Genomic DNA, 14,800 nt, shown 5'->3' with positions numbered 1-14,800 from the left:
ACTTTGTCCGGGAAATCATTTTGAAATGTGGACTGTAAACAAATAAATCACAGCTCTGAGACCACTCCAAACACCGCTGAACTTGATCTGATATTCACACCTTTGAAAAATATAAACAACTGAACAGAATGTGCAAGTGTAACCTGTGGGAGCCAAAAGAATGATGACATCATCATTCAGGATGAAATCAACTGTCACAGAGCTCAGGTCGCTGTTTCCTGGGATTATATTCCTTTTTGATACTTTTTATCGTCTAAAATCAGAGCGGCCAAATGGAAAAATTGTGCAATTTCGGTTCTAGTTTCATGTGCTTGTGTAACACTTGTTTGTGGAATATTTGTTTGCAGCATTTTGGCAGAACAGCAGTGTGACATCAGAGTGTGTGTAGTCCACATTTGCTAACTTTGGAAGATTTGCTCCAACAATTATTAACTCACTCTGATGTGAGTTGGGCTCTTTGTTCTGCTCTGCTGCGCAACATTTGAATTCCTGAGAACATGCTTGTGAGGTTTCTTGGATTTGTGCTTCTGGCTGTGCTTCCAGGAGCGCTGCATGGTAAGGAATTTCAACGCTCAGCCCAGGGATTGTTCCACACTCACTTGTTGGTTTGTTTGTTTTTTCCCTTTTTTTATCATAGATCTGACTTGTTCCTCACTGTTTCAGCACAGGAAGATCTGTCTTGTGCTCCACCGGTCCTGAATGGAGGTTATTTTTCTCCAAAACTAAATAAATATAGTAAAGAAACACTGACTTACTCCTGCGATACTGGAAAAAAACCAGTGGTGGAGGGTTGGTGGGCAACAGCCACATGTCAAGACGGCATATGGTCTCCTGAGCCTCAGTGTATTGGTAAGTGATCAGGTCCATCTCGCTGGCTTTGTTTGACACCGTGCAGAAGAACAGCCTCTCTGAAACTACCTTTTTTAAAAAGAGATGGTCTTCTCTTCTATAAAGCTCCTCATCCATCTGTGACCATGGAATTATCAGTTTATTTCACCTTTCAACTTTATTTATAAAACACCAAATCATGACAATGTCATCTCAAGGCACTTCAACAATAAACTCAACTCGTTTCAAAGTAGTCTAATTAATACAAAGCCAATAGAATTAAAATTATAACACAGGTGGTATCAAAACGTTGTAAATGTTAATTGAATTTTTGATATTTATTTGAATTGGTAAAGAGAACCCGAATTAAAATATATTTTCTGCCTTTTCTTAATATAAAACTAATACTAGTTGGTAAAAAAATATTTATAGTAGCTCTACTTTAAGGAATATGCATTAGTAATCAAATATTTAAACACAAATTCATTAAAAAGCTTATGTGAACTGGTGAAATGAAATGAAACCTAAACGTCGACTTTTACAACCAATCCTGTGTTTTTGGCATGAATCTGTTATGTAAATGGGGTCAGTATAAACTGCTGGTTGCTTTGCCAAGTGATAACGACTAGCCATTGGCTGAGCCGACTGTCAACAATCATCTTGGAAAATAATGTAATGCTTTATACAAATTCGTGGAACAAAAACATTCAACCCCCTCAGAGTTGTAAAAGTTTTTAAATCAAAACAATTAAGATCAAACACGTTTTTTGAACCAGGCTGTAAATATGTTTATTTCTGCTCTAAAGTCAGACATTTTAACAAGGAGGTCCATGGAGATTGTCTTGCTCTTTGGAGCCACCCTCCAGTGGTCAGTCGAGGAACTGCAGAAAATCTTAGTTAAAGGGGACTTATTATGAAAAACACGTTTTTCCTTGTTTTAACATATATAAAGTGGTCTCCCCTCACCCTGCCAGCACAGGGGAGAGAAAATCCCATGAATTTCTGCAAGGTCTGTGACCCCCGCCCGACAGAATCCCCCAGTGTCACGTTATTTTTTTTGAGCCGATTGGAATCTGCACCTATGGTGACGTCACCCTAGGGCTAGGCGCAGAGGTTCGGCCTCCGCTGCTGAAACCACGCCCACAACCAGCTCTCTCCGCAGGCTTTGTTCCCTCCCCTGCTACACGTCATTCAGGGAGCCAATCAGCACATTATCATAGCCTCCCCTCCCCTAAAATGAAGCACAGAAAAAGGGGTTAGAAGCGGTAAAACTAGTGACAGGGCCCACAGGCTGGATTTCTGATTTATGTAGAAAAAACAAGCTTTAGATTGTTTTTAAGACATTCAAGGCCTGTTTAAAATATACATTAAATGCCATAATATGTCCCCTTTAGCCTGACCTAACTTTTTTTATTTTTCATTTATTTTCTTATGAGCAGCAAGGTTTGTTCATCGCACAAGTTGAATAAATCATATATATTTTTTACTGAATTTTGAACAATTTTTAGTGTTATCTTTTTGTTTTGCCACATGCCTCAAACAATCTTTTAAAATCTAGTTAGGTAAATAAAAGGGATTAAGTTGTTGCGCAGTACATAATCCTCTTCGTCAATCAATTGTTTCAATAATCGAAAGCTTAGTCAATTATAAAAATAGGCAATAGTTTCTGCTCCAGACTGCATGAAGAGAGTTGCCATAGTGATTTTAAATTAATATATTGATTCTGTTTTCTTTAGATGAACGATCCTGCATTCCACCAATTATCCCTAATCGAAAATACGTAGAAACCCAAAACGGTTGGTATGAAGAGCGCCACATAATTACGGTCCAATGTGACAATGGATATGAACTGCAAAGTCAAGGCAAAGGCTCAAATATAAAGTGTAACAATGGAAAATGGTCTCATCTGCCTGTGTGTGAGAGTAAGTATGTGAAATGTTCAGGTTTGAATTATAATTCTAGTTTCTGAATCATAATGATGTTGAGGAGTTTTGTGCTGTTCTTTTCTTTTTCAGAGAGGCAGAATGCGTGCGACATGCCTCCTAAAATTCGCAATGCGGTCATCGTTGGTCAGGAACCCCAGGAGGTGTTTGCTGCCTCTTCTGAACTGAAGTATGAATGTGAAGAGGGATATGATACAGGTACAGCAGCCACAAGGAGGAGAGTCGTGTGCCAGGATGGAACCTGGACTCAAGGCCCAGCGTGCAGTAAGTGGTTTAGGATTATAAATATGTATCAATAAAAAAAAAAAGTGTAAATCACAGACGAGGTGGAGCAGCAGTGAAGGGAGCAGACCTGTGTTTCCCAGCCTGCAGGAGTATAGTTATTGATTACTATATTGATCCAATATTTCTATGAAGCAGCATACTCCAGTATATTCTAGTATACCCCAGTATATACTGTATACTCCAGTATATACCTGTATATAGCAGTATACCCCAGTATATACCTGTATACTCCAGTATATACCTGTATATAGCAGTATACCCCAGTATACTCCAGTATATACCTGTATATAGCAGTATACCCCAGTATATATCAGTATACCTCAGTATACCCCAGTATATACCTGTATATTCTAGTATACCCCAGTACAAAGAAATCCCTTTGTGTAAGGCTGGCCAGATGTGAAATAGTTATTCTGTCAGAACCTTTTACACACAGGCTGGTGCAGAGCAACTCTGTTACAAGATCATTACCGGTAGTTTCAAAAGAAGGATTAAAGTTAGATCTGCTTTTAAGTCAAAATATTTGTCCGATAATTGTCCTGTCTGATTCTGACAGGACAAGTCAGACCATGTGGGATGAAACCAGCTGATTACGACAAAGACATATACCTATCTTCAACTACGTATATCGAAGAGGGAGAATCAAAGACTTTTCCATGCCGGTTGCGAGGCTACACTTTTTCTGCTCGGTGCATCAACAGAAGATTGGAAACCACCGGCTGTAAGTCTAAAAGTGAAATCTTTCCATTTCAATTTAACACTCCACATGATCCGTTTGAAAAACGCTAAAGCTGAAGAAATGCCCACAACTGACTGGTTGATTTCTTCTCTAATTCCCATGATTTTACTGTTAAAGAAGCTCATAAAGTTTTCATTACTGAGAGCTTCAGGAATGCACGGCTCAACAGAGTTGTGACTCTTTTTCAGCCTGGCTACAGTGCTGAACATAAAACGTGGGTTACTTTTGTTATCCTCTATCAACGATGAATAATAAGCTGTTATGGCTTTGCGAATGGCTTTTTTATATACTATTAGAATATCTTTCCATTCACGATAGGAGTCTACAGATTTACAAGAGTAGTAGTTTGTTTCAAAATGCGGATATCTGAATTATACCAGGGAGTTAAGCTCCTATGGTTAAAAACCCTTTTTCTCAAAGGAGCAACTGCATCTAAAACTGAGTGCAGCAAATCAGCAGTGTTAATAACAAGGAAATCAACATCTGTAGAGGAAAAACCTAGGTCACTGGTTTCAACTGCTTCGCTATGTTCCACTGTTCCATTCAACAATGTTTAATTCAAACGTTATTAAATGGTGGTCGGATAGGAGTGTTTACAGGTGACACCAACAGATTATCCGGTTCGACACCATAGGTGAGGACGAGATCGAGGGTATGATTAAAATAGTGCGTTGGTTTGTTTACTTTTCGTGAGATACCTGTCGAAAGCTAATTTAAGATTATCACTGTCAACATCCATATGAATGTAAAAAGTCACCCACAATGATGACTTTATCTGTACTGATCAACAAAACCAGTTAGGAAATCTGAAAATTCAGACAGAAACTCCACACCAATTCTATTTTGCTAGGCACTTTGTTAGAATTGCCAATACATAATCCATCCATCCATCCATCCATCCATCCATCCATCCATCCATCCATCCATCCATCGTCCACCGCTTATCTGTTCCCGGGTCGCGGGGGCAGCAGCCTCAACAGAGAGGCCCAGACTTCCTTCACCCTAGACACTTCCTCCAGACACTTCCTCCAGACACTTCCGAGGGGAGTCCGAGGCGTTCCCAGGCCAGCCGAGAGACATAGACTCTCCAGCGTGTCCTGGGTCTTCCCCGGGGTCTCCTCCCAGAGGGACATGCCTGGAACACCTCCCTAGGGAGGAGGGACATGCCTGGAACACCTCCCTAGGGAGGCGTCCAGGAGGATCCGGTACAGATGCCCAAGCCACCTCAGCTGACTCCTCTCAATGTGAAGGAGCAGCGGCTCGACTCCGAGCTCCTCCCGGGTGACCGAACTCCTCACCCTATCTCTAAGGGAGCGTCCAGCCACCCTGCGGAGGAAACTCATCTCTAAGGGAGCGTCCAGCCACCCTGCGGAGGAAACTCATCTCGGCCGCTTGTATCCGCGATCTCGTCCTTTGGGTCACTACCCAAAGTTCATGACCATAGGTGAGGGTAGGTGCGTAGATTGACCGGTAAATCGAGAGCTTCGCCTTTCGACTCAGCTCCTTCTTCACTACGACGGTCCTGTACATCGACCGCATAACCGCGGCCAATTCATAATGCATTCCTATATTTTATTGGCAGGCGGTAGTCCTCGAGAAGCAACAGAGAAGCGTGTAAGACTGGTATACCATTATACACCAGTATACTCCAGTATATTCCAGTATACCCGCAGTATATTCCAGTATACCAGCAGTATATTCCATTACAACCCAGTATATACCAGTATTAGGGGTGTCAATTAACACATTAACTGCATTTAATTATTTACAGGCATATTTAGAGTGGTATTTTTTTAATCACTTAATCTATTCTTCAATCTCTAACTTTACTTTTTCTGTTCAAGAGTTGCCCTTATTATGAAATCTGTTTGTGCGTTGGGCTTCTTGTGCTTGAATTGTTAGGGGTGGAAAACAACGGTCAGTCCCACCTTGAAGTGGACACTGATTGGCTGTCACCGTGTTTGGGCGTGGTTAGCAAACACTGGTAGACTCCCATTGTAGCTGGACAGGCTTGGGGAGGAACGGTGAGTAGCGGAGGAGTGAAAATGGAGGAGCATGTGAAAGTTGGCGGTCCAGTGAATGGGGAATTTACATTTCAAAAACAGCACCATTGATAAAGGTGATATGTGTTCTTTGTGGAAAGGACTTTGCTCACCACCGAAGCAGCACAAGGTCGCGAGCACAGCCACAACTAATGTTAGCGGCAAAGATGTTAGCAATTTATCAAGCCAGAGAAGCGCACTTCTCCAAACTAAATGTCAGGATATGGTTTAGTTGAGGACCCAAAAGCAAGAGAGCAGGATGCAGGAGTCGTCAAAAAAGCAGGATTTATTCCATAAAGACAAAACCAATTAAAGGGGATATATTATGGCATTTAATGTATATTTTAAACAGACCTTGAATGTCTTAAAAACAATCTAAAGCTTGTTTTTTCTACATAAATCAGAAATTCAGCCTGTGGGCCATGTCTTTAGTTTTACCGCTTCTAAAGCCTTTTCTGTGCTTCATTCTGAGGGGAGGCGAGGCTATGATAATGAGGCTCTGTGCTGATTGGCTGCTTGAATAACGTGTAGCAGGGGAGGAGACAAAGTGTCGCTCCGGAGAGAAGAGCAGCGGCTGCGTAGCAAAGCGTGTCGACGGTTCTGCGTTAAATCGACGCGTACCCTACGCCGTAGGCTCTGCGTTGGTGTAACGCGGAACCATAAATCAGCCTTTAGTCACCTCGTCTTCACACAGGAAGATTGAATTTAATTCTAAACAGGTACACCACGGTTATTTACTCCAATTCCTCATCATTTCACTTCTTATGTTACAAGACAAATTAATCATGTTAACTGTAAAGAAATCACAACACTGAATTTTCACAAATGGCAACTTTGTTAAAATATATAAATAAAATGTATGCACTATTGCTGGCTCAAGGAAGGACCGCGCGTCTTCTGAATGTGTCGTTGGACAGCTCCAGGTGCATTGCTTGGAAGATCTGAAACCACAGAAGAAAAATGTATTACGGTACTAATAGAGCCGCCGGCTCCCCCGGGTTCGGAGTTCCGGGCCCGGAGCTCCTCGACGGTCCGGTCCGTGAGCAGCTCCGGCAGCTATGTATGCGGCCCCGGTGCTCCGGAGCTAAGCTAAATACTTAGTCCATGCAAAGATCATACAAATATAAATAACATAATAATAACTCGTGTGCAGTTGCCGGGTCCGTGCTGTTGGAACTGATCCTTTTATGAGGGTAAATGTCGATGCAAAACTTCATTTTAACTGTCCCTCGCTGTTGAAACCGGTGGAAAACAGTCACCGCTGCTGAACAATGGCTGAAGCTCCAGCCGGCGGAGAGAACTGGTTGTGGGCGTGGTTTCAGCAGCGGAGGCTGACCTATGGAAATCTGCTCCTGTCGTGATGTCACGACAGGAGCAGATTCTAAACGGCTCAAAAAAATCACATGACACTGGGGGATTCTCCCGGGCGGGGGTCACAGACGTTGCAGAAATTCATGGGATTTCATCTCCCCTGTGCTGGCAGGGTGAGGGGAGACCACTTTATATATGTTAAAACAAGAAAAAACGTGTTTTTCATAATAGGTCCCCTTTAAAGCTGCAAGCAGCGATGAACGGGCCCTCGCACTCACAGCCACCGCCCCCCATAAGCATATCAGAAATGACACCACCCACGACTCTCTATGTCAAACCATTCAAAAGTTATAGCAGAAAATAGGGACAACCAATCAGAAGAAGGGGCGGGGCTAATTCAGGCCAATGAAGCTCAAGGACTCAATACAGAGTCCGATGACACCACCCACGACTCTCTATGTCAAACCATTCAAAAGTTATAGCAGAAAATAGGGATAACCAATCAGAAGAAGGGCGGGGCTAATTTTCACCAATTATGGTCAAGGACTCAATACCGAGTCCCATGACACCACCCACGACTCTTTATGTCAAACCATTCAAAAGTTATGGTAAAGAAAAGTATTCTAGGGGGCGCTGTTGAGCCGTTAGGCCACGCCCATTAATGCAAACCATGAAATATCAAATTTATCGCCAGGCCTGGCTTGCATGCCAAATTTGGTGACTTTTGGGGAACTATGAAATATGGACCAATCAGATGAAGGGTGGGCGCGCTTTTTGGTGTCTAGCGTCGCCACGGTAACACTTTTGAAAGAGAAAAGTAATGCGCGTAGTCGCAACATGGAGACGCACATTTTGATGTTTAACACACGTGGGTGCATGTTACGGTTCGGGCCGTATTTGCCGAAGGAATGGCATAAATGTCGCCAAAATGACCCGATTAATTCAAAATGGCTGACTTCCTGTTCGTTTTCGGCGATGGCGCCAAGAGACTTTTCTTTAAAGGAGCTTGAGGCAGGATTTATGAAAAAAAATTTGTATACGTTTTAAGTTTTCTAGTAATTATGTCAGATGAAGCGTTCCAAATCAAAACGAATGAGCCCTCTAGTGTATCTCTCCGTTGCCTTGAACAGGCTGTGTGCAGCAAAATGTGCTGCAATGCTGGGACCGAATTTCCCGCGCTGTCCTGCGGATGTGACGTCACATGACGCTGCATGCGCGTTCTCCCCGTTCTCCTGTGCCGGCTTCACTGTTGGCTGCAGTACCCCCGACGGCCGTCGTGGCAAAGGGTGGCGCTAGAGAGTCTCATTTCTTAAAAGGAGCCTCATGCTCCTTTAAGTTGCGACATGATACAGGTGTGTACCGATTTTCGTGCATGTCCGTCAAACCGTATTGTGGGGCTTGAGGCACAAAGTTTTCTAGGGGGCGCTGTTGAGCCATTTTGCCACGCCCATTCATGCAAACCATTAAATATCAAATTTTTCGCCAGGCCTGCCTTGCGTGCAAAATTTGGTGACTTTTTGGGCACGTTTAGGGCGGCAAAAAGGCCTTCCTTTCGTCAGAAGAAAGAATTCCTACAGATACAATAGGGCCTTCGCACTGTAAGTGCTCGGGCCCTAAAAAAGCTGCTGAGCAGGATCAAAAAACTAAAGCTTTAAAAGGAACCTGGTTATTAAGACTTGTAGTCCCTAATTAGCCACAATTGTTCTCTTATACTAAAATATGTTGTTAGAAACACATAAAATAATCTAATTGCTTTAAAAATCTACAATGTTTATCACATATTTTGACCTGCAGGAGGCGCCATGTTTTACCTGCGCAATGCATTCTGGGGGCGATGACGTAGACCGGTGGCTCTGGGAAGATAAGCCGCGTTAGTTTAACTGGGACAGGTATCTAAAACATAGATGAGCAGCATCTCCCGGCCGTGGAGGCTGACGAGGGAGCCCATAAGACGTCTCGGTTCAGGCAAACTGGATCAAAGTTCTGTGATGCACGGGAGATCTGCAAAAATGATCAATGTCGTGCACATCTTACCAGTGCATTAGGCCACGGCGTCAACGGCGTAGCCTACGCCGTCAACGGCGTGGGCTCCTGCGTAGACGGCGTAGCCCTGGCTCTATGACCCTGCAGCGCACCGCCATCCTCTCTCGCCGCCGCCGGGATGGAGACCCGGTGGGCAGGATGCACGTTTGGGTGGGCATAGCCCCCCCCTGCCGCCCCCTAAAACCGGCCTCAGTGCTGGGTCCACCGTTTGATGCCAGACCAGAGGCTGAGGGGACTGGCCCGGGAGTTTGATGAAGCGGGAGGCGCAGACTTCGCGTCAAATAGGCAAGAACATCTTTATTTATTTAATGACGCCAGATCTGGCTGGGGTTTTTATTGTAGCATCGGCTATCTGCTAGTTGAAACGTGTGGTCTGTTAGTCTATCTGAGTTTTATGGTGTTTTTATAGTTCATGCTTTATGGTGCTGCACTTTTTTTTTTTTTTTTTTTACTTTTTTGTAGGTGCGCCGTCACCTTAATGTTTAGCTGTGTTTTGATCTGTGTTTCTGGTGCGCTGTCACCTGTTTAGCTTGGTTTTCATCTGTTTCTGGGTGTCAAAACAGTGGACGGGGGCTAGCAGGGGCCACCGTCTGACGTCACTACCCAGAATGTAAACAACAATGGCGACCTACGAGTTAAATTATATTTTCAAATTTTATAAAAACGAAGACATCAACAAGGTTTTTTATATCACATTGTTATAATTGATACCAACATTTATCTTTTAAGACCTACATGTCTTAATAGCCAGGGTTCCTTTTAACAAGGATCAAAACTGGGCTCAGGAACACAGAGGGAAGAAACAGTACGGACCGACAGGGAGAAGGGGAATGACAAGACCAGATATACACAGGGGATAACGAGACACAGGTGCAGACAATCAGGGCAGATGGGAAACAGGAGGGACAGAACTGAAACTCAAAAACTGGGGGGAAGTGTCAAACCCTTACACTAAACTCGAGGAAATTATGCGCAAGTCTTTGACCGAGAGGCTGGCGATGTAAATGTGGATGTAAGGAACTGGGACTGCATCTGTTGTGGTCTGTTAAAAAAAAGAAAAAAAATATTTATAAAGCCACTTTTTTTGTTGTTATATATCAATGTTTTGGAGGAAAAAAAGGAAAACACCTTTAGTTGAGGGCTTTTCTCAGCAATTTCTAGGTTAGGTAGAAAAAGAGATGAATTAGATTGATTAATTATTTACAGATCTTAATTAATTAATTTCTCAATTTTTGTAATCGCTTGACAGCACTAACCAGTATACCCCGGTATATTCCAATATACTCCAGTATATGCCAGTATACCCCAGTATATACCAGTATACCCCAGTATATACCAATATACTCCAGTATAATTCAGTATACTCCAGTATATACCAGTTTGTACTATTTTACCTCAGTATATACCAGTATATTCCAGTATATTCAGTATACCGCAGCATATTCCAGCGTGCTCCAGTATATACCAGTTTAACACAATATACCCCAGTATATACCAGTATCCCCCAGTATATACCTGTATACTCCAGTATATACCAGTATACCCCAATATACTCCAGTCTTTTCTAGTATACCCCAGTACAAAGCAATCCTATCACTTTGTGTAAGGCTGGCCAGATGTGAAATTGTTATTCTGTCAGTATCTTTTACACACAGGCTGGTGCAGAGCAACTCTGTTACAAGATCATTACCGGTAGTTTCAAAAGCAGGATTAAAGTTAAATCTGTTTTTGAGTCAAAATATTTGTCTGATAATTGTCCTGTTTGTTTCTGCTCATCTTGTAAAGGTCGACCATGTGGGATGGAGCCAGCTGATTACAAGGGATACATAAACCTATCTTCAACTACTTATATCGAAGAGGGTAAATCAGAGTCTTTTCCATGCCGGTGGCAATACTACACTTTTTTTGCTCGGTGCAACAACAGAAGATTGGAAACCACCGGCTGTAAGTCTAAAAGTGAAGACTTCTCATTTCAATTTAATACTCCACATGACCAGACATGATTTCAGCCCTTTTATTATCAGCTGGTTCATATGGAGACTAATTATCCAGGATTTGATATATTTCTGCAGAACTGGCTTAAATATGAACAAAAAAACAAAAACAGAAACTGAGTTGGATTATTAAAATGAAGGAAATGTTTTCAATTGTTTTTTCCTTATTGTCAAAAAAATATTAAAAACATTTACAAACGAACAAATTACACAGCATGCCATGGCTTGTCCCTCTGAGCTTCCACCAAAATATCAGTTTCTTTCACAATATTGTTTTTCTCAAGGGCTTTAAATGTAAGTGCAATTATCTTTAACTTACAGGAAACTCAAAACTGTTGTACAACAGTACAAAATTATGTATTGTGATTAATTATTACAAATGATTGAGTTGATTGAGTTTTGCAGCACATTTCACACCGTATTTAAAATATACCTCAGTATTTAAAATCAACAAAAAAACACATCTGAATAGATTTGTTAGTACCTTTCCATGAATGAAAGAAAACCCAAAATGGTCACTGAAATAACTTACATGTTTACATGAATTAATACTTTACTTTACACTGAACGCTGACTAATGGAAATTAGACATTGCTTTTAAGTTTTAGTTCAACAGTTATTAAAAAATACAAACCAAACATTTTTTTAGTTGTGTGTTTGGGTCATTATTCTGTCAGAGGACACATGACTCGTGACTGACACCGATCTTTCTGACTCTGGGCAGCACATTTCACTCCAGAACGCTTTGATAGTCTTGAGATTTCATTGTACCTCCACAGGCCGAAGACGCCCTGTGTCAGACGCAGCAAAGCAGGTCAAGAACAGAACCGAATCTCGGTCATGTAGCGACAGTCTTCAGTTTGAATTCTTCATTTTTATGTCTGAAACATAGAGCTGATGAGTCTTGTCAAAAAGCTTCAGTTTTGTCTCATATGTTAAAAGACCATTCCAGTACGGTTTTTGTTTGATTTGCTTCCAACAGTGGAGTCCTCAGTTGTCCACTTTGTCTCAAACAGTCATGGATGGTGTGATCTGAGTCTCATGGACCTTGACTTTTTAGTTCACCTTCAATATCTGACTTTAGTTTAACATTTCACTATGGTCTAACTATAATACATTTTTTCTGGGCCATTAATTATTTTGTCCAGGCGACTTACATTAGTTTGTTTTTTTTCTTCAATTTAAAAAATGTATTATTATTAAGATGTATTACTGTGCATCTGCACTGGTGACCTGTCCAGGGTGAACCCCTGTCTTTGGCCTGTAATGAGCTGGAATAGATTCTAGCAGATGCTGGTGACCCTGTACATGATTGAGAGGGAATAGAACATGGATGGATGGATTAATGTGCATTCACTCCTACTGCATCACAAAATAAGGCTTGACAAAACCTCAAAACAGCAATGATAAAAAAGATCAGCATTCATTATCTTGTCATTTATCGATATCATGAAGATGAAAAAAGGAACGAGCATTTTATTTCAGAAGATTTTTTATTTTAAACTGCAGTTGCAGCCTCACCCAAATGTAGTTAATTATTAACAACTAAAGTTTTGAAGTGAATGTGTGCATTCAAATATTCACTCTTCACAATTATCACTTTCTTCTACTGGATTATTTACAGGTTGTTACAACGACTACATACAATATGTAAGTGCTGTTGATTTTTTTTCAGAGATTGATATTATTTTCAAACTGGTTCTGTTTAAATCAGCATTTAACAAAAATGATGTGGTTTTCTTATTTCAGGAAGGCAACTGTGTGTTTTCAAGAGTGTAACAACTGCTGGATTTTGGCCCCGTCACTGCTGATGGACGTCTACATTTAGAACAATGGAATACAAACATCCACGTGTATTTGTGTGGAAGTACATCTCACTGCCCAAGTACTAATAAAGGTAATAATAAATATAAAAAAGGCATGGTCCAGTGTTCTCATCTGAAGTAAAATGAGAAATAAAAAATGTGCTGCTGCCGCCTGAGCTGTAGCTGCAGCGTCACCAAGTAACAAGCATGACGAAACGAAATAAAGAAAAACTCCTGCAGTCACTCTCATGTGTACTTTGATATTATTGTTTTTGCAGTATCCAAGATATCCCAAGATATTTCACGCTTTTTCATGTCAACTATAAATAATTAGCAGCTGTTCATTTTTGCATTTCAGGCCTTCAATATAAAACAGTTTTTACCACTTTTGTTATGTTTTCATTCCTTCTTGAAACACTTAAAAGGTGATATGGCATTCATCATACCCAGTGATAAACAGTCCAAGTTGCTATTTTGTCCCATTCTTCCTGCAAACACACTGTATCTGTCCCATATGCCCTCAGGATTCATATCATCTACAGTGACATAAATGGTTGGTAACGATTTAAAGGAGAAGTTGTAACAATACTTACGAGGAATATTCCTTGTTTACAAGCTGCCAGTTTAGTGACATTATCATCTGGAGAATACGGATGTCATGCATGTTCTCCCCCGTGCTTGGATGGGTTTACTGCAGGTACTCCAACTTCCTCCATCGGTCCAAAAACATGTTAGACTGAGTGGTGATTTTATTTGTCCATATGCGTGAGTGGCTGTGGTTGTTTTTCTGAATGTGGCCTTGGGGTGGACTGGCAACCTGTCCAGGGAGTCATTTCCTCCAACAGGGGCCCAAAATATTAGAGACGCGCATTTTTCCCACCGCCGAGGATAAAAATGTTTGATTTTGATATCCTTAACTCACGTGCAACATATGCATCCCCAAGTAACATCAACACAAACCAAATGTTTTATCATCTCATTTCAGCACAAGGCCACAAAAAAAAGCTGAAACAGCAGCAAGACTTAGTCCGTTTTTTAAGAGTAACTGTGTTTTTAAGAATCACTGTGAGAACAGTTACACCGCACAAGGACAACTAATCACACCCCCCTATTTGATGCAGCATGGTCACAGCAGCTGAGACTCCTTCAGCTCCAGGTCGGTCCGAAGGCGTTCATGTCGTCAGGGTATGCAAGGGTCCCTCGTTCGGCTCATCTGGGGCTCAGAACGTTAGCGGGTCACTCGTTGCAGCGCTGCACACTGTGATTGCCATTTCCAGGCAACCAGACGTGTCTTCAGGCCCGATACTGGAGAAGGCCGGCCCATAGTTAGTAGCTCTTCATGCTAAAAGAGGAGCTGTGGCTTTCTTCATAGCTCACACAGAACTCCATGGGAGAGTGGACAGGGCTGAGAGAGAAGAGGGCTTGGGAGAAAAAGAGAAAGAGAGAGGGGAGAGCATGCTCTTTATAGCCGGGCGTGGGCTGCAATAAATCGGCAGGGGCCCCTGCTGCGTTTTGGGGTTCATGCCCAATGAGGGTGCTATTCCTTATCACCGCGGGGCCATAAATGCAAAACTTGCCAGAGCTTTGAGTCATTATGGAGGTTCCTTTCTTTCAAACCATGTTAACGTTAAGAAATCAAGGCTGCCCTCAGAGTTGGAATTAAGTCTTCGCATGTTCAACACAGGGCTGTGGCCCCACACCGGTGTTTCAGGTCTGGCTTTGTATTTGTCACTCAAACTGGTTATCCAGATGTTACAGCGGTCGTCTGTGTTCTCCAGGATTGACATGGGTCGGCTCATCCCGACTGGGT

At 42.0% G+C, this 14,800-nt stretch overlaps 1 protein-coding gene across 2 annotated transcripts; it reads left to right on the top strand.

Moving 5' to 3' along the window:
- The first annotated feature begins 442 nt into the window (after positions 1 to 442).
- On the top strand, positions 443 to 13,369 carry LOC133452084 (coagulation factor XIII B chain-like). Of its 2 annotated transcripts, XM_061731276.1 has the most exons (8): positions 443 to 555; positions 664 to 849; positions 2,565 to 2,750; positions 2,844 to 3,035; positions 3,613 to 3,777; positions 10,977 to 11,135; positions 12,810 to 12,835; positions 12,935 to 13,369. In XM_061731276.1, the coding sequence occupies exons 1-8, from the start codon at positions 498 to 500 to the stop codon at positions 12,962 to 12,964; spliced, it is 1,002 nt and encodes a 333-aa protein (XP_061587260.1). In that variant the 5' UTR covers positions 443 to 497; the 3' UTR covers positions 12,965 to 13,369. The 2 variants fall into 2 exon arrangements, with proteins under 2 accessions (XP_061587260.1, XP_061587261.1); XM_061731277.1 differs by lacking the exon at positions 10,977 to 11,135.
- Positions 13,370 to 14,800: the final 1,431 nt, after the last annotated feature.

Source organism: Cololabis saira, chromosome 10, assembly GCF_033807715.1.
Source record: "Cololabis saira isolate AMF1-May2022 chromosome 10, fColSai1.1, whole genome shotgun sequence".
NCBI lineage: Eukaryota > Metazoa > Chordata > Actinopteri > Beloniformes > Belonidae > Cololabis > Cololabis saira.
Note: the sequence above shows the minus strand (reverse complement) of the source record. Positions and strands in the feature narration are given on the sequence as shown.

Coding starts and splice junctions, on each gene's coding strand:
- LOC133452084 (XM_061731276.1), top strand. CDS start 498: ATGCTTGTGAGGTTTCTTGGATTTGTGCTTCTGGCTGTGCTTCCAGGA. Junction 2,751..2,843: donor TCATCTGCCTGTGTGTGAGA/GTAAGTATGTGA, acceptor TTTCTTTTTCAG/AGAGGCAGAATGCGTGCGAC. Junction 3,778..10,976: donor AAGATTGGAAACCACCGGCT/GTAAGTCTAAAA, acceptor CATCTTGTAAAG/GTCGACCATGTGGGATGGAG.